The 26,694-nt window shown below is 36.9% G+C and overlaps 1 protein-coding gene across 27 annotated transcripts in view; it reads right to left on the reverse strand.

Annotated features, from left to right (window-relative positions):
• Nucleotides 1-7,035: 7,035 nt before the first annotated feature.
• Nucleotides 7,036-26,694, reverse strand: part of dlg1b (discs large MAGUK scaffold protein 1b) — a 121,749-nt gene continuing 102,090 nt past the window's right edge. For 16 of the 27 annotated variants that reach the window (XM_051883723.1, XM_051883691.1, XM_051883754.1 and 13 more), the window contains 14 exons: nt 24,921-25,047; nt 22,788-22,944; nt 22,512-22,614; nt 21,000-21,114; nt 20,121-20,297; nt 18,794-18,860; nt 16,597-16,696; nt 13,693-13,734; nt 11,518-11,568; nt 11,309-11,410; nt 10,225-10,397; nt 9,857-9,966; nt 9,551-9,642; nt 7,036-8,725 (listed from right to left, as the gene is read on the reverse strand). In XM_051883723.1, the coding sequence (XP_051739683.1) occupies nt 8,619-8,725; nt 9,551-9,642; nt 9,857-9,966; nt 10,225-10,397; nt 11,309-11,410; nt 11,518-11,568; nt 13,693-13,734; nt 16,597-16,696; nt 18,794-18,860; nt 20,121-20,297; nt 21,000-21,114; nt 22,512-22,614; nt 22,788-22,944; nt 24,921-25,047 (1,523 nt within the window). In that variant the 3' untranslated portion in view covers nt 7,036-8,618. Of the gene's footprint in view, nt 8,726-9,550; nt 9,643-9,856; nt 9,967-10,224; nt 10,398-11,308; nt 11,411-11,517; nt 11,569-13,692; nt 13,735-16,307; nt 16,342-16,596; nt 16,697-18,793; nt 18,861-20,120; nt 20,298-20,999; nt 21,115-22,511; nt 22,615-22,787; nt 22,945-24,920; nt 25,048-26,694 lie in introns of those variants that run through there. The other 11 variants (XM_051883699.1, XM_051883774.1, XM_051883768.1 and 8 more) reach the window with 6 other exon arrangements.

Here is a 26,694-nt window from a genome sequence, read left to right on the forward strand (position 1 = left end):
TAGTATGTGCAAGTCCTGAGACAGGATACAAGTGGATGAACCTGCCAGAGAAATTCATAACAAGTCTCATTCTCATCCACCTGTGCAACGTTCACACACTGATCACATAAACATCTGCCCACAAATCCTGGAGCTGCAGAGCAACACAAACAGTTTTCTTTCTCACTCTGAGAACATCTGCGTGTCCTGACAAAAAACAATGATTATGAGGAAGTATTTATTTTCAATGATTTGCTATTTAAACCCAGCATTTGAACGAATTTCCTGTCAGATTATAGGGGAAAATCAATATAATAAAATAAAATAAAATAATGTCTTTTTATTTATATTTTTCTTTCACTGGTAATCATTTTCTAGATGATTTTAAATATTTATGTCTCCTTTTCTCCTTATTAAAAGGATAGTTGACCCAAAAATGAAAATCATTTACTCACCCTCATGTCATTCCAAACCTGTATGATTTTTTTTTACTTTGTTGAAAGAGAGAAAGAAGATATTTTGAAGAATGCTGGTAACCAAACAGTGTGGGGTTCCACTGACCAACACTATACTATAGTGTCTAAACATTCTTTAAAATATCTTCAAAAAATCTTCTTTGTTATGTTCCACAGAAGAAGAAAAAAATGTAGGTTATGTAAATGTAAATACAGGTTTGTAACAACATGAGGGTGAAAAATTGATGAGAAATTTTTTCTTTCTTCTTCTTCTGTTTTTTTTTTTTTTTTTTGACTGTCCCTTATTACCGTGTGCTTTGGTAGCTGACTATTATTAGTAATATTTTACTTTTTTGCATAAGACTCAAATTAGAGGGAAATGATGGTGCAGGTAATATATACATAACATATTATATAGCATAATAATTGTTATTTTTCATGTGTGATAGCTGGCTACACTTGGTTTACTTTTATTATGAAATGTCATCTTTTGGTTTTTGACATTTGATGTATTGAGAAACCAATCTTTCTTAAAGGGTTAGTTCACCCAAAAATGAAAATTCTGTCATTAATAACTCACCCTCATGTCGTTCCACACCCGTAAGACCTCCGTTCATCTTCAGAACACAAATTAAGATATTTTTGATCAAATTCGATGAGCGATTTCAAAACACTGCTTCATGAAGCTTCGAAGGTTTACAAATCGTTTGTTTCGAATCAGTGGTTCGGAGCGTGTATCAAACTGCCAAAGTCATGTGACTTCAGTAAACGAGGCTTCGTTACATCATAAGTGTTTAGAAAATTCAATGGTTCACCACTGGGGGGCGTGACTTTGGCAGTTTGATACACGCTCCGAACCACTGATTCGAAACAAAAGATTCGTAAAGCTTTGAAGCTTCATGAAGCAGTGTTTTGAAATCGCCCATCTCTAGATATTGTTGAATAAAGTCGTTATTTTGTTTTTTTGGCACACAAAAAGTATTCTCGTCACTTTATAATATTAAGGTTGAACCACTGTAGTCACATGAACTGTTTTAAATATGTCTTTAGTAGCTTTCTGGGCATCTGAAAGTGTTAATTGTCTTGCTGGCAATGGAGGCCTCACTGAGCCATCGGATTTTATAAAAAATATGTTAATTTGTGTTCCGAAGATGAACGAAGGTCTTACAAGTGTGAAACGACATGAGGGTGAGTAATTAATGACAGAATTTTCATTTTTGGGTGAACTAACCCTTTAACAAAACAATGAATAACACTACTTGTGTCTTACTGTATGACTAGTTTAAGACTAACAGTCAGACTGTTGTCTCCTGTGCTGCATGTGATGCACAGCTGCAGCAGACTCTTTTCAAGGTCTTTGTGTACTGGATATGGGCACCAGACTCTGCTGACATGGTGCAGAACACGACCTTCAACGAGCAGTTCAGATACTTGCCATGGCCGCACACCTCAAGTATGAACCTTTCCTACAGCTGCTGCGCACACAGTTTCTGCACACAATCCTTTGGCGCATCTTTCTTTCTGGTGAGGCACACACCCAAGGCCTGAAAGGACTTCCTCACTTTCTCAGAAGATCCTGTTATCAGGGTCCCACACGCAGGGGGAGAGGTCTGGCACTCAACCAGAGTGAGATCAGAGAGGGAGAATAATGGAAGATATGCAGGTTTGGCCTTCTCTGACCCCTCAGTTCCACCTTAACTGCAGTTTTCTCTGATTACAATCTAATCTATTATTTAAACAGCATTAACAGGAGCTACAGCAATATAAAGCATGAAACAATGCACTGACTATCCTTATACATAGCTTAAAGGGACAGTTCATGCAAAAAAAGAAAAAGGAAATTCTGTCATCATTTACTCGCCCTAATATCATCCAAACCTGTGTGACTATATAGCACACGAGTTTTATGGACTACTTTTATGATATTTTATTTGTGCTTTTATTGCGTCCTTTTTGAAGTTTAAAAGCTCCAGTATTTTCATGAAAAATAGTGATTAGCAGTGTTGGGGGTAACGTATTACGTTACGTAATCAGATTACTTTTTCAAGTAACTAGTAGAGTAACACATTACTTTTTCAATTTACAACAAAATATCTAAGTTACTTTTTCACATTTATTGACTGACAGCTCTCCTGCCCCCATGTTGAGAGAAAAAGAACCATTTTCTCTTCGTGTGAAGAACATTTTAACAATCTAAATAACCTTTTTCCACTATAAAGATCCTTGAAAGGTTCCATGGATGGCGATATTGTTTGAGAATATTGTAACCTAAACGTTTCATTCTGCAAAAATGAAGATCATGCTTGAAGGAAGAAACAGCCAGTGTGTTATATGAGTTGCTCAGTCAGTGTGTTATATGAGAAGAGTGATTACATTAAGTGATATTGTGTTCAGAACATTTCAATTTCTTTATGTTTGGTTTGGTCAAAGGTGAATCCGTGAGAGTGTTTTACTCACAGCAGAAAGTGTTGTTGTTACAGTAAATGTGAGACCACAATGACATGCTGAAACTTCACATGGAGTTCGTGGAGTTTAATGGAAAGTGCATGTGAATTCAGACGTTCAGTGGTAAAATTATTCTTATTTAAAGGTTTTCCTGTTTGGCTGTGGCAGCTGAAGTAGGCAAAAAATCCACCTTAAGCATTCACTCACACTCTGTCTTTCTCTTCCTAACACACACACACACACACTCTTTTTCACTCTTCATCTAGCCACGCCATCTGTTCATTAAATTATTGTGCTCTTATTTGTGTTAGCGAATGTATCACTATTACTGTTGCTCATACTTAAAGGGATAGTTCACCCAAAAAATGAAAATTCTGTCATCATTTACTCAACCTCAAGTTGTTCCAAACCTGTATGAATTTCTTTCTTCTGCTGAACACAAAATAAGATATTTTGAAGAATATGGTTAACCAAACAGTTGATGGGCCCCATTGACTTCCATGCTTTTTTCCATACTATTAAAGTAGTAAGAAGGAGGATCGGGACCTGAGTTGTGTGATTTCCTGTCTGGTGCAGCTGATGTGTGATCCTCACTGCAGGAGTCTGCATGGCTTCCAGGGTCTGATTCACAAAGAATGGGTGATGGCTGGGCATCGGTTCCTGGACCGCTGCAACCATCTGAAGAAGAGTGATAAAGAGGAATCTCCTGTTTGGGATCAACTGTTTGGGATATGAACAAACCCTTAATGCTTTAGCACATAACCCATGCTGCACAATGGTACCTCAAACCACACAAGATGTTGAGGAGAGGTGTGATGTTACTTTTCTAAGTGATCAGGCTTAAAGGGACAGTTCACTCAAAAATGAATATTCTGTAATCATTTACTCACACTAATGCAGCCCCTTGTGAAAAAGAAGTGTGCTTAATTGTATTGAATGTACACTTGTAGTGTGCTTTAAATCTTAAATTTGAAATGTTTTAATCATATTTTGCCATGCTTTAAAGAAGTACACTTAGGTTATTTTGATGTGCAGACTAAAGCACATGTAAAGTACTGGATTATAATTTTATAATACATTTTGATTTACTTAAAAATTACATACAATTAAATTGTATTATTACTGTAATAAAAGTATGTTAAAGTATTGAGTATAAAGCTATGTAGGCCTACTTCTTTTTCATTTAGTCTATCTATTTTTAGATAGGCTAACAACACTATGCCCCATTGACTTTCATTGTACAGACAAAGAAATATCTTAGTTTGTGTTCCACAAAATAGTCATAAGATTTTAATCTGGCGATGGATTTTCATGAAATGGGTGAAAAAAGGCCAAAGGCGTTGTAATACTGCAAGGCATGAAGAGCACTGGGCATGAAGAAAACAGTGAGGGGAATGACTTTTACATAAACAGGTTACTCTTATGTTATGAGGGAAAAACTAAAATTAAGAATGGAAGATAAACTTAATTTCCGCCAATGCTGAAGACCAAGTACGTTGATTAATTCGGCCCACCTCAACGTAAAAAGACGCCCCCAAAGATGATGCAATCCCCATTGAAAGTGAAGCATACTTGGACGTGTGTGCGTCGCGCTGAGAAGTGTTTCCAAGAGATACGCTATCTGCTCTTTACAGACCGACCTCACAAAGACAGCTTTTTATCAATTAAAGTGTGGTACTCCAATGTAAAATGAATAGCTCGGTGTTCACAATAATTGCATTATATTGGTAATAAAAATAATAATAAAAAAATCTATACATATTATTTGTCCTTTAGTAGTTATTACTGTTTTTTCCGTTGCCTTTAGATAAAAGCTCTAATCATGATACAGTTAAAGTAGTCGTGAGGTTCAGGGAAACTATTAAAAATATGGTAAATATTTATTATAACACAATAACCTGCATGGACACGTTTATAAACACTTGTTAAATTGAACTTTAGCTAATGACATGATTGTCTGTTTAAAATCTATTACTCCCCACGCCTGTAGAGGGCACTGTGACGTGTAAACCCTTACTGCACCACATCGCGTTGATAAGACCTGCTCGATACAGTGCAGAGTAGTCGATTGGGGACCTTTGAAGGTAAGTTACTGTTTACATAACGAAATATCAGTTGAACTATACATATATATTTAATATGAACGTGGTTAAGATCATTAAAATCTAATATAGATATTTGTAACAGGTTCAAAATGGTGCTGCGGCGGATCTTTCATGCCTTGATAAACAACGCTCAAGTGGTGGAGAAGCTCGCGGAGTCGCGACCCATCAGACGGGCGGCGCAAATCACAGCCTTCGCCATCACTAAAGCACAGATAGCCGGGAAAGACGCCTCGACCAAGCTGCTCAGATCCGACACTTTTCGCCAGATACGCGAGGAGACGTCAAAGATGCCCAGGGATGTGCAAGAATTGGGTCGGAGAGCTACAAGACTGCGGGATACGTTTGTGAAGGAGGTGAAAGAGGGAATGAGGGACGCCAACCGACAGATAAAAGACAGAAAGTGACGACTGAAGCGTTGAATGAGTGAACAGATACCTCATATTCATGGCGCTATTGTTATGCCACTTGTGAATACTTGGACAGCGTCATTAAAGACTCAGAATATTCTACTGTCAGACGGGAGTTTTATGCCCTTCATAGACTTATTTAAATACCACTGTAAAGATGGCTTGTATGACCGGAAGTGCCATGTTGTTTGAGAAATAAATGAAGGTTGAAATGGGTATTTGGGTATATATGTCACGTAATTGAAACAAAAGTTGTAGCCAGATTATTAAATAAAGACATTTCAAATCTACAATGATTTATTGAGGTCCAATGCAAGCGCATGAACTCCATTTCAAAAGGTAAAATCAAGATAGGTTATTATGTAATTCATTTATGTCTCTATAACACTTCTTCGTCACAAGATTATTCATTGATCTGTATTTCCGCTTTAGAGTAAAAAAAGCTATTGCGACTTTATGTCTCACAGTGTGGCTCTTTTAATTGAAACTTTCTCACATTTTCCGTTTTTACTTTTACTCCGAGGCGGCAGTGGATTTCCTTAATACATAAAGCAGTCATCAAGCGCTGAAAGAATACTTATTAGACGTTCCTTCAAGTGCGTGTACTATCAATCAAATATATAAGTGAGGTGAAACCAGGTGTTTGTTTTGACAATGACATCTCAGAACACTTTTTTTTTTTTTTTTTTTTTTTAGAAACTAATGTCTGGAAAAAAACAAAACGTGTGCTTCACAAATTTAACCGGACAGGCAGCTTTCCAATAGTGCAGATATTTTGTTAAAAGAAGCATTGGAAAGTTTCACTGTTCTTCACAATCTGTGTTCTACATTAATCACAATTCCATGGTTCACAACAATGTAACCAAATTATTTTTGTTAGTGGAACGAAACAAAAAGACAGCTATATGAATAAATGCACCAGAATCGTGCTGTTGTACTGAATTTCAGCAATTATCAGTTCCTGTGACATTGCTTCAACACTTAAAGGGATAGTTAACTCAAAATAAAAATTCCAACCCAATCTCATGAGAAAACGTAACTTTTATGAGGTGATGATTTGATATGAACGAAAACATGATTTCAAGAATGTCCACCCCTAACCTAATCGTCAGTGGGGAGTAAGCAGATCATATGAAAACCTACAAATGAGATTGTATTAATTCATACGAATTAACCACCAATTCGTCAAAATGTAAAATAGTTAAGAATTGCCAGTGTTGGAAAATTGTCATGATTTACTAACCCATTACAAACCTGTATGACTTAATTTCTTCTATGGAACACAAAAGATGATATTTTGAAGAATGTTGGCAACCATTTCCACAGACTTCCAGTGTATGGAAAAAAAAAAAAAAAAACTCCTCAAAATATCTTCTACTGTATGTTTCACAGAGGAAATAAAACAATACAGGTTTGGAACAACATGAGGGTGACTAAACTATGACAGAAACTTAATTTTTGGGTGAACTATCCCTTTAATATGCCATAAATGGCCTTGTGTAATAATAGCTGTACCATAATCACTAACGTGACAACTTTCAGAAGTGTATTGATGTTCTACACAGAATAATGTGCTGCAGATGGCACATCTTATAAACACACTCCAGCCCTCCATCTGAAGGAAGACTCACACCAGCACTGTGCTGTATGAGAAACATTTTGTTTTATTTTTCTTGAATTAACCATTCTCTTGTTCGTTTTGATCAATGGAATGAATCAGATCAGTAGGTTATTTACATGTTTCTTTTTTTCCAGTCCCAAAATGTCCCTAAAAAGCAGAGGTGTTGAGGTGGTAGAACAAGCAGTCTTAGTATAGAAAACAATCATGTCGTAGGAAGAGCAGGCAGGACCCCCTCTCCAGGATGGGTTTAGAAAAAAAGGAGTCTCTGTGGAGCTTCCTGCTGACCAGTGTCAGCCCTGTGAAGCTCTTCTTCTAGCTGAGACGGTTTGTGTCTGAGAGGGGGGACGGACAGAGCGTTCTTCTCCACACATTATGACTCTGATGCAGCACACTTGGAGCAGATGATGTTGAAATGGTGGGCAGAGAGGAGGAAGAGACAGAACTAGCTTCAAATATTGTGTTAATCAGCTTGGCTCTGTTTTCTCTGCGCTCTCCCTGCTGTCCTGCGTTTGTTTCAGTTTGGGAAAATAAAGGGTGGTAACAGAAAAAGGAAAAATATATTCATACTATTTCTTTTGTTAAATCTCTTGCTCTAATATACATTTTACAATGTCAAGAAAATAACTCCCATCATAATAGTGCTTAAGTAAAGCTCAATATAGACTTTTATTATAACAAAATAGGCAGTTTATGGAGGGTTAAATATCTGTTAAGATCTCATTGTACAATAAATTTCTTCCACATATGCAGTGGCATTTTATTGCCTCTTAAAAATATCAGTTCCTTACAAATGGCAGACTTTCCTAAATGTAAATCAATGAGTTGAAAACATGTACTCTGTGTAAGACACTGATTGTAGACTCCGACATTCTAACGGTGGCGGCACACGTCTCACACCTGTGCAGCGGGACATCATCTAAACACAATGGCTCTGTAACGCAGACGATTAGAATGAGGAGAACAATAAGCATGCCAATACAACAGTCAAGAGAGAAAAAGAAGTAAATCAATGATGATGAATGTGCGGAACATACAGGACTACGGTGAAAATGAACAACGAGAAAGAAGGGCCGAAGAACACCTGGTCTTAAAAGCTACAACGTGCAAAGTTTTGCCTTTTTGTGTGTTTCTCACCATTTTAATGAATCCGATGCCTGAGACTCTAGCTCCGTGTTACCATTTACACAAAAACAACACAGAAAAAAACAGGTAAAACGAAAAGAGACTTGTGTTGGAAAATCCAGATCGCTGTCTTTGTCCTTACAAAGTAACCTCCCTTAAACATTAAGGAACTGTACCGTTTCCAAACCCCTGGTAAACAGATGCTGGTCTGGCATAGCTTTGCTTTCTGTAAGCGTGGAAGCAGTGGAGATCTGAGGAGAACAGATCATCTTCTCTTCAAATAGCTACTGAAGAGCTAAAAGTCAGGAGGTGAAGATGTAGGACTGAACAGAGATCGAAGTATGTTGGATTAAGGAATTAATCTGTTGAGTTAATGCTGTCAGTTGGAGAAGCCCAACTGAGATTATCGAAAAGAAAAACAAAAATGACAGAATCAATAAATAAATCAGGCAGAGAAAAGGGGACGATAAACTCCTGAAGGCTCTCATAGTTTCTCCTTGGACTGTACCCATATGTATGGCCCAGACTGTTCCTCGATGATTTGCTTGACTTGATCGTAGATCTCTTCCAAAGTGTCCCCCAGAACAATCGCTGCAATGCAGAGATCATCACAGTGAGGTGAAAAACAGCCAATAAATTCATGCATACAATATAAACTGCCAACATTCATACAGACAAGCCAAGATTCTTACAGTTGCAATAGTGGAACAGTCATCCAATAAGAAACTAGTCAATTAGTGAGGTCTATTAGTGAGTTTTTGTAATCTTTTTTTAGTTTTAATATTTTAGCAGAGGTGCTTTAAAAGGGATGATTTCAGAGAGAGCAGAAAACTCACATTGCCCACTAGATTTTTGAAACAAGCGCATTTTAAATACAACTTCTGCAAAAACAAAAACAAAATTTCTAAACTTTTTTTGGTAGATTAATTTGTCAATATAAAACCACACAGTTTTATATTTAATAGTTTTAATTTAATAAGATTTATTACATGGCTCTGTGGAATACTTGATTCTGATTGGTCAATGGCGCCATCCAGCGGTATGTTATTCCCTGATAACAACCACTAAAAACAGACAACACAGGCTCATCCGGGTATCTTAATTTGTGTTCTGAAGATGAACAAAGGTTTTACGGGTGTGGAACGACATGAGGGTGAGTAATTAATGACAGAATTTTTATTTTTGGGTGAACTAACCCTTTAATGGTAATTTCAAATAAGCCTTCTGTTCAGATTGATTATACTTGATTTTGTTTTCGTTCCTTGAGCCGGTTCAGAGCCCTGGTTCCCTGGGAATCAAACCAATGACCTTGCCATTGCTACATATATAATGTATTATAATATCAGAAATGTGAGTTGTGGTAGGCTGTAGTCTTGATGCCTGTATGAGAAACACACACAGAATGAGCAGACAGACCTGTGAAGTGCTCCATGAACTCCTGTTCCAGCTTCATGGCTCTGTCGTATGTCTTCCTGCCTTGTTCCTCCGTCAGTCTTTTATTCATCTCCCTGAGGAGAGAGCAAACCGCATTGCCCTCTAATTACACACTGTGTAGTATTACATTGCTTGCAGAGGACAGAAAAACCATTATAGATTAGCCCCAACGCTTTGACTGGGTACAGTTTACAACAAACTGTACAACACAATGGCAATTAAAGTAAACATCCCACCTATTCCATCAGCACCATAGTAATGTATTTTGATTCCTTGTCTTTTACTCACATGATGTTCTCTACTGATTTTGGTTTGATGAAAATAGCGATGGGGTAAAGCACAGCCACTTGCAGCCTCTTGATGGCGTTGCCCGATACATCTAGAATGCAGTGTTTGCCCTGAAGAGAGTATCACAGACAGTTTTTTCATCTGGTTAGCAATAAGGATGCATGATATGCATTATACTCCTATGTTGTCAGCAATTGTGCAGGTGTAGCATGCATATTATGCTTATTCCTCCAGAAATAATGCTAAGCTCCAATTCCTAAACAACATCTTTTGTAAACATTGAGTAATGACATTCAAATAATTTTTTGTTGCCTGGTAAATCTTATGTATGTAGACTTAGTATTGGTAATAACCTTTAATAACCTCACCTTTTCCGCCACCTCTCTGACAGACTGCACACTGGTTCCATACAGGTGGTTATTGTACTGGCCTGCCTCGATGAACTTATGCTCCTGTATATCTCTCTCCATCTGCTCTCTGGACACAACAAAGTGGTAGTCTCTCCCGTCCACCTCATAATCCCGTTTCGGCCTCGTTGTATCTGAGACAGAGAGGAGCACACGCTACATTATTATTATTATTATTGTGGGTCTTAGTACACCAAGTCTTTGCCAACCAGTTTATGCTGTGCAACAATATTCAAAGGCTAATGAGTTTTATAAGATTTATTCTATAAAAGGATCTGTAAAATTATTTTTTAGTCACAATTTCTATCAATAAATTTATTTCAAATCATTTTAAGTTGTCTGAATATACATGAAAAATATTTGGAACTGTCAAAGTAAGTGAGCATAGGGTATTTAAATTTAAATCAAACTGCACCATGAATTGTCTGAGTCCACTGCATTTTGAAAGAAAAAGCTCATCCATACTAAGGGATAGTTCACCCGAAAATTTTATCATCACTTAAGTTGTTCCAAACCTGTATGAGTTTCTTTCTTCTGTTGAACGAAAAATAAAATATTATTAAGAATGCTGGTAACCAGACAGTTGACGGTAGGGATAGTAGAAAAAAATATGCTATGGAAGTCAATGGCTACCATCAACTTTCTGGATACCAACATTCTTTTAAATATCTTCTCTTGTGTTCAACAGAAGAAAGAAACTAATACAGGTTTGGAACAACTTGAGGGTGAGGAAATGATGACAAAAGTGAACTATGCCTTTAATTAAATCACAGACATTCATAGTTCAATAACCCCACTTGACCATACGGTCAGATTCATTGTGCAACCAAAGAGACCTCTGTGAAACTTACTTACTAGTAGAACTTATCTATTAAAATCTCTAAAAATTAAAAAACATATTCAACCATGTCAATGCAGTCTGAACCGCTTTTCTAATCTGGTAAGCTTGCAAACTATACTGTAATATCCATTGCAGACACTGTAACTCATGTGTCCCTCATCATATTATCTCATCAGATCATACACACGGTGTACAGATACTTACGGGGAACACAGGAACCAAATTTGTCAGGGAACTCCGATATCAGGTCATCGTTTACTCTGTCTTTCATCGGACCCAAGATAATCACTGGTCGTGAGTAGTTCACTATGGAAAGGTCATTCATGAAATCAATTAAATTTTCCTAATGATAACTGTCCATGTTAAATCTCATGGGTTAATACTGCTGTTACAGAGAATCATTAGCATTTTACCTTCCTGCTGACAGACTGGCTCATAAGACAGCACATATTCCTCTTGACCACCTGAGATATGAACACACACACACGCACACACACACAACAATGTAAAATTGTACAATTCAGCATGTTATCATTTTAGACAAACACATCCAGCCAAGCATATTAAGACACTAAAATCAATGCAATGTTTTCTGCTCATGCATTATTATTGAATGTGTGGAATGGCAACTATGTGAGATCCACTTGTGGCCACTAGAGGTCATCTATACCACACAAATGAATAGTGTTAAGGCAATGGAGTCCTCCGTCATGGTTGGTATGAGACTGTCATAATGATTAAAGTGGAGCTCTTTCTGTGGATCTCAGCAGGCCAGACTGCCTAAGGCTGACTGCCCGCCTGTGCACTATGAGTTAGAGGTAGATACGTGCTGTAAATGAACATTGTTCTTTAAAGTTTTTTGTAAGGGCCTGTGACATGCTTGTTCTGTAAACTGCATCATAATGTAGTGTACTGTGTACTTAAAATATGAAATATTATGCATTTATTCCCTCCTCACAAGAAAGCATTGTGAAATAAGCTAGTGCAGATTTAACTGGCTATTTTTGTTAGTTATTCACATGTATGAAAGATCACAAAGAATACAACTAAGGAAATCACACTACAACTTTAATGTAGACTTGATTCACAGAACAAGCCTTTGTACTGTAGGGCTGTGCTGATTCAATCAAATACTGATTATACTCAATCTTTACGAATCTTTTGTTTTGAATCAGTGGTTCGGATCGCGTATCAAACTGCCAAAGTCACGTGAACTATTGAAATTTCAAAACACTTATGACGTAATGAAGCCTCGTTTACTGAAATCACATTGACTTTGGCGCTCCGAACCACTGATTCGAAACAAAAGATTTGTAAAGCTTCAAAGCAGTGTTTTGAAATCGGCCATCACTAGATATTGTTGAAAAGTCGTTATTTTGTTTTTTTTTGGCACACAAAAAGTATTCTCGTCACTTTATAATATTAAGGTTGAACCACTGCACTCACATGAACTGTTTTAAATATGTTTTATTGGCATTGAAAGTGTTAATTATCTTGCTGGCAATACAGGCCTCAGTGAGCCATAGGATTTTATCAAAAATATCTTAATTTGTGTTCTGAAGATGAACGAAGGTCTTACGGGTGTGGAACGACATGAGGGTGAGTAATTAATGACAGAATTTTCATTTTTGGGTGTACTAACCCTTTTTATCAATAGAAAGATCAAAAGAACAGCATTTATTTGAAATAGATATCTTTTTTAGCATTATAAATGCCTTTGCTGTCACGTTTCAATGTAATTAACTTATACATAATGTAACACATCCTTGCTGAATAAGGGAATTATTTCTTAAAAAAAAAAAAAAAAAACCCAAGTTTTTGAACGGTGTTATGAACCTGGCTCAGAAAAGTTTATATTGTGCCCTGCTTGTATCAGTTTTTAATTGTTTATGTTTGTATTCATATTCATACTTGCAAATTCTGTGATCAAAGCCATTTTTATGAGATTCAGTATCTCTTGCACCTTTGCCACAGCAGTTTCATTTGCGATCGCTTTATGATGCAGCGACGTATAGAATCGTGACTCAAAGTATCTCGTATCATGCAGTATCTGGTAATGCCCTGCTCTAATGCACAGTCTGTAGTGCTGATCACAGCGGTGTGTAATATCTGGCCCCCATGAGACAGCATAGTAATATCTTTAGAGTGGCTTTGATATAGCACCACCGTGACTCTGACTGTCTCTGACAGAGAGAGGGCAAGGGCTGGGAAGTGATGGGGGTGAACTGTTGCTATGGAGACTGAGTCAGGGGCTGGCGGAGGGCTCACTGATTGATTTTGGTATTGTATCTGTGTGGCTTCTGGAACATTACCCAGCCTGTCTCACTGCAGTGCTGCTCTGTTGAAGGGGGTGGGCGATGTAAACTCTTGAGAAGTCCAGAATAACATTGTTTGGTAATTTATTTATTTTTATATTTTATTATTAAATGGATCTCCCATACATGTTAATAGCAGAGAGGAAGAGAGAGAGAGAGAGAGAGAGAGAGAGAGAGAGAGAGAGAAAGAGATAGAGAGAAGAACAGTGTTAAATGTGAAAGAAAAGCAGACGAGACCGGCGGATGAAAGACATAATGGAAAGAAGAACTTACGGTAACTACTCTCACTATCACTGGCATTAGAGGTGACATGCTCTGAAATCATAACAGAGGGGGAATGGATGATGAAAACCAAGAACAGGAGCACATGATGATGCATGAGGTGACATCAAATAAGAAAGGTATAGCAATCCTGAGTCTTAGCAAAGTGGAGGAGTACAGACACGCACCACTGAGGGACACAGTACACCTTCTGAGAATCTTCAATGTGCTACTATACTCTTAAAAGTTGACAAAGTTAACTAGATTTTCAAACTGTTGTCGGGGACCCCCAGGGGAATGCAAGCTTGTGCTTCATATAAAAAAAATATGCATCAAATAAAACAATAGTTAAAAGTATAGAATTTGACATTCTTACTGTTTCATTGTGCTTTCTAAACACTGATCAGAAATCATAAGATTAATGACAATTATTTTTTCTATTACCAGCCACATTTTCATGTTTCTTATCAGGTTTATAAATCTAAAATTACTGTTAACATAAAATAACCTATGAATTAGAATTAAAAAAAAAAAAAAAATGAATCCTTCCTAGCAGCAAATATTGATCTAAACAACAGAAACAGGGTATTAAGCACACGCTCACGCACTACCGCAGTCTTTACCAAATAATACGGATTTAAAATATTTACTACACCTTGCATTTGCAGGCACTTTCAAAGTTTGGTCCAATAAAATGCTCTCTAGTCTGAGAATGAATTTCCTTTCCCAAACATCATTTGGCTACAAAGAAAGTGGAACTAATTCTGAAGGTGTCTTCGTCCATATTAGTGTGGTTTTACTGAGTTGCGATGTAAACTAAAAGCTACTGGATGACACCCAGTATACTTTGACTGTCCTGATTCAAAACAAAATCATTCTTCAAAAGTCATTCTTCAATTGCAGTGGCAAGTGGTGTTCCCCTAATTTGCAACAGTTAAAATAAACTTTAAAAACAAATAAATCATAAAATGTTAGCATTTTTATATTCTGTAGGGTGAAAACAATGTGTACACTTTTTTTTAATGCATATTTATTTTTGAGTTTGAGATTTCATGTGTAACAAAATCTGCATGTTCCTGCATTACCTCAAAGAGGGATTTATATATTGTGATTTAGATTTAATTTAACAAGTACAATTTAATTAAATCATTTAAAAAAATAAACTGTGGTGTTACAGTAATGGATGTTGCCCATTTAAGAAAAGGGGGAATTTTAACTAGACAACTTCCTGTGTGTAAAGGTAATTGCAGATGGTGGTTGACCTGAGGGGTGCATGGTGAGTTGATTCTCTCTTATTAATTTTCATAAATGTTGCTAAATTTCTAACAATTTCATGTGTCGCACTTTATCAGAGTCTGTGGTGTTTCACTGATAACTTACAGATTTTTACATATTTTAGTCTAAATTTTGATAAATACAGTCTTACTGATAATTCTAAAATATCCCCAGACGTTGAAACCATCATGATGGCAGCCTCTATTTTGGAAGACTAGATTTGTGCAAATTGTCTATGTTGTTACAGTCTTTTATGGTAACCCCACATGACTCCATAGTAACTCCACAGACAATATACAACCAGAAATGTTCTATTTTTATTAAAAATATTGAATGTCCCTTTGCTTTAAGACATTCATAATCATATAATTTTATCACTCTTGTCAGGTATGAAAAGCAGCATCTTTATAGACAGTGTAGAGATGAAGACCTTGTTGTATGTCTATAGTGTTATATTACGTCTTGTGGTGTTACTTCAAAATGTATCAGAAATTTCTTTCTTTCAGAGCCATTGAATATAATTTAAAGTTTTGAGACCTTAAAGTGATTTAGAATAAACACTATAAAGGTAACCGAAGACCATTTTTCCTGTCTTTTTATATATATATATATATATATATATATATATATATAGAGAGAGAGAGAGAGAGAGATGTATGACCAAAAAGAAGAAGAAGAAGCAGCAGCAAAAATACTGGTAAAAGCACAGATATAAGTGGTTGTGGCATCAGTATTTGATTTAAATTTCTAAAAAAAATTCATTAAGTCATTAAGCTTTCATTTAACTGGATATAGCAAATTTTAAATACATAGCAATACATTTTATTATTTAAAAATAAAACGTGATTTTTACACATTTTCTGTCTTGTTTGCCATCGCAACTGAAGAATGACCCAACACATAAAAGAAAACCGCACCTGTCAAGCCATTACAAGGGCTATTTGAGGAGTTAACATTAAACACAGTAAACTGTAATTAGATAATAGCTTTACTATCTAGAGTTTATGATGGTAAATAAATATCAGATCAATAGATAATTTTTTCTCAATAGAACATCATGATAAAATAAAATTTGCAGAAACTGAACGAGGGAAGATTCCATAGAGAACAGTGAGGAAGACAGTAGAAAACAACCTTTCACCTCCAACAACAACAGAAAGAGAAAATGGTTTTGTCTTGTACTTTAAGTGTGTCTGGAGAAGTTCTTGAACTCTGGGAAAAACTAAATGTGCCCTCTAAAGAAAGATCAGTATGAATTATGAGAGTGAGGAATGAGAAATGCAACAGGAAGAGAGAGAGAATGGAGGTCTGGTCCAGAGGTGACCAAGTGGGCATCTACATGGGGAACTTACTCTGGCCTTTGGATAGCATGTCATCTGGGTTGTCCTGTGGAGCGGTCAGGAGGGGAGCAACGAGAGAGACAACAACCACAAGAGTACATGGGTTACTGAGACACTCTAAGGCCTGGTCCAGCCACTGGACACAGCAGGCACCAAGCGTTCTCTGTCCACTGGTGTTGCTGTGTCTAATGTAGGCTCTGATGCCTGCTGTGTCCAGTGGAGCAGTGCCCACCTCTGTCCTTATGACCTGCTGCCCTATTCTTGCCCAACATTGCACTGGAGTGCCGCTTTCTGTACTTACGGTCCACATCGCTTGTTTCCTGCTCACCCGCCTCCTTGTTCTTGTAGAAGGGGAACTTGCGGGAAAAGAGGTTCTTTTTACGCTTGTCATTGAGGGACTGCTGAGGAAGAGAAGGAAGGGGAGGGCAAAAGAAAAGAAGGGAAGGGGAAGAGGGCTGTCTAATGTCCATATGGAAAAATAAAAAGATGATTGTTTTGCTCTTGGCTTTGTGGACCTCTGGTGGCTTAATCAAATGCCACTGGTATTGTAAGTGATTCAAGTTACATTTGACGATCACTTTCTTATAGATAGGTGTTAACTCAATTATTGGAGGACGTCACAAAGTAAGAATTGTACATGAAATGCATGATGAACTGAAGTGGACAAATAAATGGATTTGAGTCAAAGACTCAAAAAAAAAAGCTAGCAGCAGGAAATCTCGAACACGAGGAGCATTCAGATTTGCATGCAGAGGGTAAGAAGCGTTGAGAGTGTGCCAGAAGCATGTGGAGGCCTATAACTGCTTTGGTTGTGGCCGCTTCCTTATCAGCAGCAACACGCCACAAAAGCAAGTTGAGCTTATTTCTTTTTCAAAATATAGTATAAAATCATTTGCTGTGAACAGAGCCTGTATGTGAAATTATTTAAGTAATACTAACTACGTGGCTCTGTTCTTCAGCAGTGATGACTCACCAGGACTATAGGTGCATTTCCATTCTTACGCAGTGATCAGTTATAAGCCTGGTTGTTTGCACTGCAGCACTGAGTTACTGGAGAGCATGACATGGTAGGTAGAAGGAGGAAAGTGTGAGGATGAAGGAGAGGAGAGGAGGAGGTGTGGCATACAGAGGGACGAGCAGTCCAACATCAATGGCAAGCGTATTTGTCCTTCGTTTTCCTATCATGCATGTTTTGTCGGGCTGTTAGATAACCTGGTGTTTTGACTTCTATGCCTCATAAATGAGTTATAGATGTATTACAGCATTGTTATATGTGTTATATAACATATGGCCGTTTTTGGGCCTGCAACACTTGCAGCTACGCATGCTGTTAATTTAGACCGGACCATTCATAGACTGATTAGTAAACGTCATCCAGAAAATTACATTCCACTGAATGCACTGACTGAGCATTATTAAATGTGAGTTAATATAAAATGGTCAAACTTTCACAGAGGTAGGAACATTATCAAACACTAATTTGTAAAGTAATTTAAAATGCATTTCAATGTCATTCTAGATACACAATATAAACAACAAAGTGGCTTTGTTCTAATCCCTAGTGAGTTGCCTACTTCTACAGCATTTTAGACATCATAATCCTGAGGTTGTTCCATAAGGAAGGAAACAACATTATGCTGCTTTCTAAGATACCTAGTTTTGGCCAAAATCTGAGGCAGCATCACATATACACTACCAATGTAATTAAGCAATTTTTTGGGGTCAGTAATTTTTTTTTTATAAAACTATATAAAAACTCACTTTATTTAGTGAGGATGTTACAAAAGATATTCTTTTCTTAAAAAAATTAAGTATCAATATATTATGCAGAACATCTGTTCAATATTAACTAAAAATATCAAGCAGCACATCTGTTTTCTACACCGATAATAAGAAATGTTTCTTGAGCACCAAATCAGCAAAGAATTATTTCTGAAGGATCATGTTACATTGAAGACTGGTGCTTTGTCAGTACAGGAATAAATTACATTACAAAATACAATAAATTGAAAACAGTTATTTTAATTTGTTTTTATTGTATTTTCAAAAACGGTCAAAAAATTTTACCGACCCAAACTTTCGAACAGTAGTGTCTGGTTTGCAGAGAATACAATCCCCGAACACACTGTGGGCTCAAAACTTTATTCAAGATGGCAGACAAGTTAACAGAAATGTTTGATTAACAGAAAAGTATAGAAAATCCTAACACAACTTTACCCAATAACACTGACCCAAATTTACCCAATATTTAAGTGTGCTAGGTATTTTTTTCTTTATTACATTATTGTCTAATTAACTGCTAACAACACAATTGAAGCGTGTGGTTGTGTGGTTCTTTATTCATGTGACACTGAAAAGTGTTGCAAATCAATCACTTGCAAAAGTTCAAGTTCAGTCAGAATGTGGTCTTAGAAGTCAAAGCAACTCACTAGGTTTTGGAACAGAATATTGTTCATATCTTAGTAGTATTGTATGCATATATGAAATGGTTCACTCACCCCTTTTTCTCGTGACTTGGGGTTAAATTTAACTGTCTTTAACCTGGCTCTCTCCTTCTTTTCCACTCTAGAGAGAAAACACAAGGATCTCATATAACAATAGCTGTTATCAACTTTTAATCCATGTTACATTGCCCTTATGCCCTGTTTATACCTGGTATTAAGATGCATTTTGGTTGACCGGATCACAAGTGGACGACACTAAATACAGGTGTAAACAGGGTCTATAACGTTTTGAGCTTGTCTACATTCGACCACTTTCAGTGGTAGTCAAAAATGCATTCGACCAGATTGCTTTTGTCACAAAAGACCGCCTAACCTACTCTCCGCCTACTGACCGAATGCGTAAACATTATGGTAAGCACACTAGCCAGGCGGGATTTAAACTTTGTTGGCTGTATGTTTTTCCGTCGTCTCCAGGTGTGCTCATATGTAGATTGCATGAGCTAATTTCTTCCATTAGATCACAAGATCTGAAAAAGCCCATACATTTACCCAGCCATAGACCCTTCCCTCAAAGAAATCAGGACAGAAGAGGTTGAAAGTGGACAATAGAGACGGATTAAAACACCAGTTGTAAACGGGAATGTGTCTCCCTCATCCACTTGTGATCCGATCGAACAAAACGCATCTTATTACCAGGTGGAAACAGGGCCTAAGACATGCACTTTAGGCTACAGAGGTAAGCTAAACACACAGGTCCAGTCAAAACATTCTTAAAGATTTCTTGAGGAATGATGCTGGAGGACCATAATAGTATTGTGATATTATTTGGTACAAGTTAGAGTTGTCAAAATACCGACTTTGGTACCAAGTCTGTACTGAAATTTTAAAAATGTGACGCTTTAGGTTGAGCGGATTCGTAAACATCTCTGATAGGCCACTGTGCTCACGCGCTCATCGGATATGTCTGTGATTGGCTTCCATGATCAATGCTTCAAAAACATGTTGTAAATAGTCATCAATGACACTCTTCACCGAGCGCTTACACAGACACACATGGGAGCGTTTGAAAGCAGGCGTCTATCGCGGACCAGTCTCCTTTCAAATGCTCCCGTTCCCACTTTCAAAACGCCTTCAAATTCAAACACTTCTGTGTGCTTTCAAATGCTCCCGTGTGTTGATTATTGTAGCCAATCACAAACGAGGTGTTTACGAATCTGCTCAACAGCGCTCAGAGTGTCACATTTTTAAAATTTCAGTACCAACTTGGTACCGAAGTCGGTACTTTTAACAACTTTAGTACAAGTACAAAGTTTACAATGTAAGCCTTAACATACCGGTGTGTGTTTGTCTGTTTTTAATTTTATAGGCTTCAATCTCTCACCTTCTCTTGCTGGGGATAACGCCCATTTCCTCCACCTCTCCTTGAGGAGTGACCTGTCGTGCCTGCCACCACTCATCATCTGAAGCGTTCACCACATGCAGGATGTCCCCAAATTTGAAGTTCAGGCCCTGGCTAGGCAGCCCTGAATCCTTAGTTTTATCATAATCAAACAGTGCCCTGCAGAAAACAGTCAAAATAAAACACAGACTTGATAATTGATGCATTATCTGAGTGCATGTGGTGAAGTTTGACAAGAAGCTTTAAAAATTGCTAAACCATTTAAATCAGTAGTGTCAAACTCAGTCCCTACTGAGTATACTTCTAACCCTGCTCCAACACACATACCTATAGTTTTCAAATAAGCCAGATGGATTTGATTAGCTGGATCAGGGGCATTTAATTAAGGTTGAAGCTAAACTCTGCAGGGCTGTGGCCCTCCAGGAACTGAGTTTGACATCCCTGATTTAAATGAATGTGTGTGAACTGTAAATATAAGACACCTCATTTCAAATTGATTATGAAATGCATTAAAACACTAATTTAAGGTCTGTTCACACCAAGGACGATAACTATAATAATAACAATAAAGATATAGTTCTAAAAATTGTTCTAAATATAAAGGAATAGCAGAGTTCACTGGAATCACTTTCAGAATGATTTTGTCCAGCTGATGGGTAATAAAAAAAAATTGACAGCCAATAAGAATCCATCTTGGTTTAAAGAGCTCCAGCATTATAAAGCGTCAGACAACAAAACTGCAGCGCACAGAACATTATTGTGCTTTGATTGAGATTTGATTAAGATAAGACTGATTTCATGGTGACTTTAGATGCAGGTGACCAGTTCCTTGTAGCATTTTAGTGGATATTTGTCCAATACCTGACGTATAGTGATCTCTTCTGATTGGTCCTCAGGGATCCTGAGCCTGAACTGATGCTACTGTTCATCATCTGCTCTCTTAGGTCATGGATCTTGGCTTCAAATCGGCTGTACTCTAAAACACAAGGCCACAAACATCAATAGTGCCCATCTCCCAGAATGCTGCTGATGAATGCAGTCATAATAGACTTCACAGGAGAATTTTTGTACATATATATATATATATATATATATTTATATATATGTTTTCAACAAAACACATGATCAGTATAATACCAATATACACACGGATGGTGCATTTGTAATTTGTGTGTACAAATTGTAACCTATAGTCTTCTTTTTCGCTATTTTCCAAAGAGTTCACAGGGTCTTTAGATGCTGTACAAATAAATGCAAGTAATGAAAAACAACCACTGACTCTATAAAGAAATTTAAACAATCAGAATCAATGCTTTCAAAGTAGAGCTGCACGATTATGGATAAAATGACAATCACGATTTTTTGGTTTCATGATTTCACGATTCCCCCACGATTCTGAATATACAACTAAACAAAATAACGTAATTTACTAGAGGTTCTGACAAAATATTAATTGCTGGAAAAATGTTTAATTTATTTGCATGAATTTTTTTTTTTTTTTTTTAATGGTTTTGAATGAATTCAATGACTTATTAATAAATACTTGTTTCAGTACTGGATGAATCAGTGTTTTTGAACGAATCTTTTGAATGAATGATTCAATGATATACATTTTTAACAGTCACTTGTTGCCACCCAGTGGCGTATGATGTAATTGACAACCGTTATTTGAAGTGCCAAGTTAGTTTCAAAAGGTGGTTTGCTCTATTTTGATCGCTATCGTAGACATCAGTGTTTATCCAAACTTTAAACTTTTATCCCAGTACTTCTGTGATAATTTGAATATTTGTAACAAATAACTACTGTGTAGTTCAAAACTGCTCTTTCTGGCACAGCGTGGCAGCACGAACACAGATTTGAATGTTCCGGTCTGATTTTGTCAAAGGTATAACAGACAGGGACAAATCATTGTCATTAATAAAATAAGATTGCATGGGTGTTTCGTGCAGCTCTATTTCAAAGTCCCTTTAAATGCTATGAAACTGCTAAATTTACTATAAGTGAGTCTGTTGCAGTTAAAAGCACATCTTCTCAAACATTTTTATCAAAGGGAATGCAGGAAAGAGCATTAGAAATTTACTGGCATTGTTAACAGTATAATAATGGTCTGTAGGACGAGTTGTACAGTCAGCCTTGGATAATTCAATATCCAAATCTAATTTTTATGAGTTCTATTTAAGACCCTGACCTGACTTAATGACTCAAATGAGTCAATTGATGGCTATAAAACTGGAGTATTGGTTTATTGGCTTTTTACTTCTTGCAAAAACACAGCTAAGAGACTCCTGCTGATCGTTGATTGATTTCTGGTTTATTTTTAATGTGTGGTCAAAATGATCGACGTGGTACTGTCTTACATCGAGAAAGACTCACCTTCTGGTCTGTACTGGGCAACGATGGTGACTGTTTGTCCGGCGTTTTTCAGGGCAGCTGCAGCCTGCTCATGAGTGGCACTGCGTAGGTCTATTCCATTCACCTAAGAAAGAGGCAGTCGTTTTTACATCAACAAGGCAAGCGGTATGATAGTGGTCTGCAGACTGTTCAACACTGAGCTCAGTATGTCTGGTGAATACTGTTAGAAATTCTCCTGATTAGAAGTTTATCTTCAATGTAGCAGGGTAAGGTTTGAGTGGCCACTGAAATACTCACAGACACCAGGCGGTCTCCTTTCCTCAGCTCTCCACACAGGTCTGCAGGGCCTCCGGCCAGGATGAAGGAAATAAATATGCCCTCACCATCCTCTCCACCCACTATGTTGAAGCCAAGCCCTGTAGAGCCTCGATGCAGCACCACCTTTCTGGGTTCCCTACATAACCAAAAAAACAAAAAAAAAAACATATGTCCATACAGATTGACATAACTACTAAGCTTACAGACTCATAGCATAGTACACAAACTATTCATTCATCAATCAAAATTAATAATTTCAAAGTCCCTTTAAATGCAATGAATCCACAACATCTACGATATATGAGTCTGTTGCAGTTAAAAGCACGTCTTCTCAAAAATTGTTTATCAAGGGGAATGCAGGAGTACATCCTGTAATTTTTGTATGATGCATGCAAGAATCTCATAAAAAGATGTGATATAACTATCCATAAATCACTTTTTATATGAAGCAAAATATATATGTGCTATAAATGTGCTTTAACATACTATAATAATATTCAAGCATCATATTTCAGCCTTTAAGTGAATATAAGTACCTTGAATATCTTGCTTCTGTATGTCCATAGTGCATTACTGTATATCTGATTTACAAACTGAGAGGCATTATTTTCTGAGAGCACATATCTGGTCTTATCTGAGGACATTATTTTTTGTAGTAATCGATATTATGCCACAATAAATGTTCTTTAAGAGTGCAGGATCAATTTATATAACTGGCCTCTTGGAGGCACTGCTGGTCAAGTTCTACTCTACTGCACACAGCTTTGTTCTACTTCACCATAAAAAAAAAATCCCTGTGGCTATCCTACAATACTGACACTGTAAAGTCAAACGCCTTTTTATCACATCAGGTTTTGCCTATTAAACTGAACATTTACTTTAAAAAAACAACAACAACAACAGCAGCACTGAACACAATAACATTTAGAATGGGACACATGCTCCTTTCAGGCTACTTTGTACTGTATGCTTGATTGTTGTGCTAAAATTCAAATCCTCCTGTGCACCTAAATGGTCAGATTAATAGAATCATTTGTTCTGTTGGATTACAACAATCTTGTTTATTCATTTTCTGGCAAGCTGGCTAAGAGGCTTGATGATGTGCGTTTTTTATGAGAATGAACCAACACATGACGTGGATGGGCTAAATTTGGAGCTTATCAAATCGCTAAATCGGCATTGACGTGTCATTTTAGGTTGGATTTCTCTAAAGGTCTGCTGTTGCATCTGGATAAATGTTTTAACCGCACACTTTTTTGCATCCAGTTTTTGATTACCATTTACCATTTTTGATTGAGCCTTTTTAAAATTAAAATGGATTTAACCCTATAAAATCAACACGTATCTTTGTCACCTGAGCAAAAATAAATAGCAATTCGATATTCCAGTGAACTCTATCAAAGTTCATAGAGCTTCTCATCTATTCATGACACCCTCCTGAACATCACAGGTGAGCATCAGAGCACTGACCTGCTCTGGTAGCACACTATAAAAATAATCATGAACAGCTTGAAGCTTCCCCTTTGTTGAACTCCCAAACAATAAGGTGATACTAAGTCAGTGTACCACAAAATAATGACAAGAAAACACTTCTTTTTTTATTGAGTTCTATCCTAACAGGCTGTACAAAATAACATACAGCTCCATCGGTGTAGTCTGATAAATGAATATTATGCACTGGCCCTTTTAATGAATCACTGAAAAAGACTCACAAACTACTCTTTCATGAAGCATTCACAAGTATATAATTTTAAAATAACTTTACACATTGTTATATTTTTGGTTGTGATGATTACTACTATCTGCTAAATAGTCATTGTTGCTAATTTTAAAAATTAATATTTTTCTGTAGTTTTACCAAGGTTCCTTTATAATTTAAAGCATTAACTGACTGAATTTCTCTTACATGTAAGAACTGAATGAGGAAATTTGTATTGATACCCTAGTAAGGATATGATTAGTTTTGTGTAAGAAAATGTTTATTTAAACTTTGTGTAAAACATTGATGTATACATACAGATTGCATGTTGCAATTTGTCTCGTTGCATTGTAGGAAAATAGTCTGTGCATGAGCACCATCGTAGGTTTATGTAGCCAATTTTGAGACAATACCTGGTAACATCATCTTCCCCCACCGTGGTCTTTGGGGTTGGGGAGTAGCGTCCAGAATGCACAGGGGGCAACGGCTGGCTCAGATAACTTGGGGGGCTGATATGGTTTTCCATGTGTTGGGAATAGGCTGGGAAAGAGGAAAACGGGTTCAAACATTAATACATGTCACTGAAACAAGTCTGTAACGTCTTGATCGGCATCGCCCTAGAATCTTGCACCAAATAGTTCCTGGATCTCAAAGAAGCTTACCTAATCCTCCAATATTGCACAACTATATGCTATTCAGTAGTTTGCAAATAGACACGCTTTGTCAGTAAATGATACCTTTGGCTGAGCTTTTACCACCTGGGCCTCCACTGCAGCTCCGCTTACATAGCTATCCATGTGGGTGAAAAAGACCTGGAGGTCAGGGTGAAACTGAGCCTAAACTATCCTTATGTTACCTGTCTTTGTCTCTCTGTAAATGTCTCATTTGAAGCAGAGAGTTATCTGAGCTCATGATAAAATGCTAGTTGTAATGCCACCAGTGTGGAATGCATGCTTAAACATGATAAACGTTGCAATGGTGAGAGGCAGGGTAACAAAGCTCCCATCTACCCTATAGTGTCCACTTTATGAAAGACTGCTCTCTCCCGTGATGAGGTGTGACACCACTTTAGTGGGATGAGACCAGATATGTGCTCTCAGAGTCCAAGATTCAAGACCACAATGTCCTTAGAAAGAAAGGGACTTTTTTTCCCCTTAGAAATATAATACAATTAGGGCTGTCAATTTAACACGTTAATTTAGTTAGTTACGGAAAAAAACGCATTCAAATTATTAACGCAATTAATGCACCCGCCCGCCCCAGACCTATATAGGTCATCTGATATTTCATACAGTCGATGGTGACGAACATGATACAGGGCAACAACATCACAGCGTGATGGAGCCAATAGAATGCAGTTATATGCCCCTAAAACTCCCCTGTATGAGTTTTTAATTATATCAGCAGAACTATTTCCATCTCCGAGAAACACAGCAGTGTTTCTGAATTAATTTGCTTTTTGAACGAATCGGGGGAATTCATAAAGAGAGCCATTTACTTCAATCCTGAATGAATCAGCAGTTTGAACGAATCAAATAAATGAATGACTTACTCATTTAGACATTTACTGCCACCTACTGGCAGTTTTAGTTTCCTATTTAGAGCATTATTACATAAAAAAATAAAAATATATTCCATATTAAAAAAAAAAACATTAGTCCACCCAAAAATTTGTCATCATTTAATCACAGTCATGGACTCATGGTCATTGTAGCCTAAAAGTTTATGCGTAATAAATTCTTTGTTGAATCTAACATAATATTTCTTTCTAAAGCTACTTTTTAAATATCTATTTGATGCTTTTATCATTTAACACAACAATGACTTGAAATTATCTTTTGGGAGTAATTTTTCAGCCAAATTTGATGTGTGATTAATTTGCGATTAATTATTTGACACATTGTGTAATTAAATAGATTAATATAATTATTATATTATATTATATTATATTAGATTATATTATATTATATTATTAATATAATATAATATACAATTGCTGAAATAAAATGAGCACTAATTTACATATAATTCCCTGAATTATCTGGTTATCCATTGGTAAAGATCTAGGTAATTTCCCATGTTGTAAGTAAATATCTTTCTCCTAATGCAGTGGTTCCAACCTTTTTTACGCCAAGGCCCCCCTCCTCTCTGAATCAATACTGCAATACTGCACCCCACCCCTCCTTT

The sequence above is a fragment of the Ctenopharyngodon idella genome, chromosome 2 (genome assembly GCF_019924925.1).
Source record: "Ctenopharyngodon idella isolate HZGC_01 chromosome 2, HZGC01, whole genome shotgun sequence".
Lineage (NCBI taxonomy): Eukaryota > Metazoa > Chordata > Actinopteri > Cypriniformes > Xenocyprididae > Ctenopharyngodon > Ctenopharyngodon idella.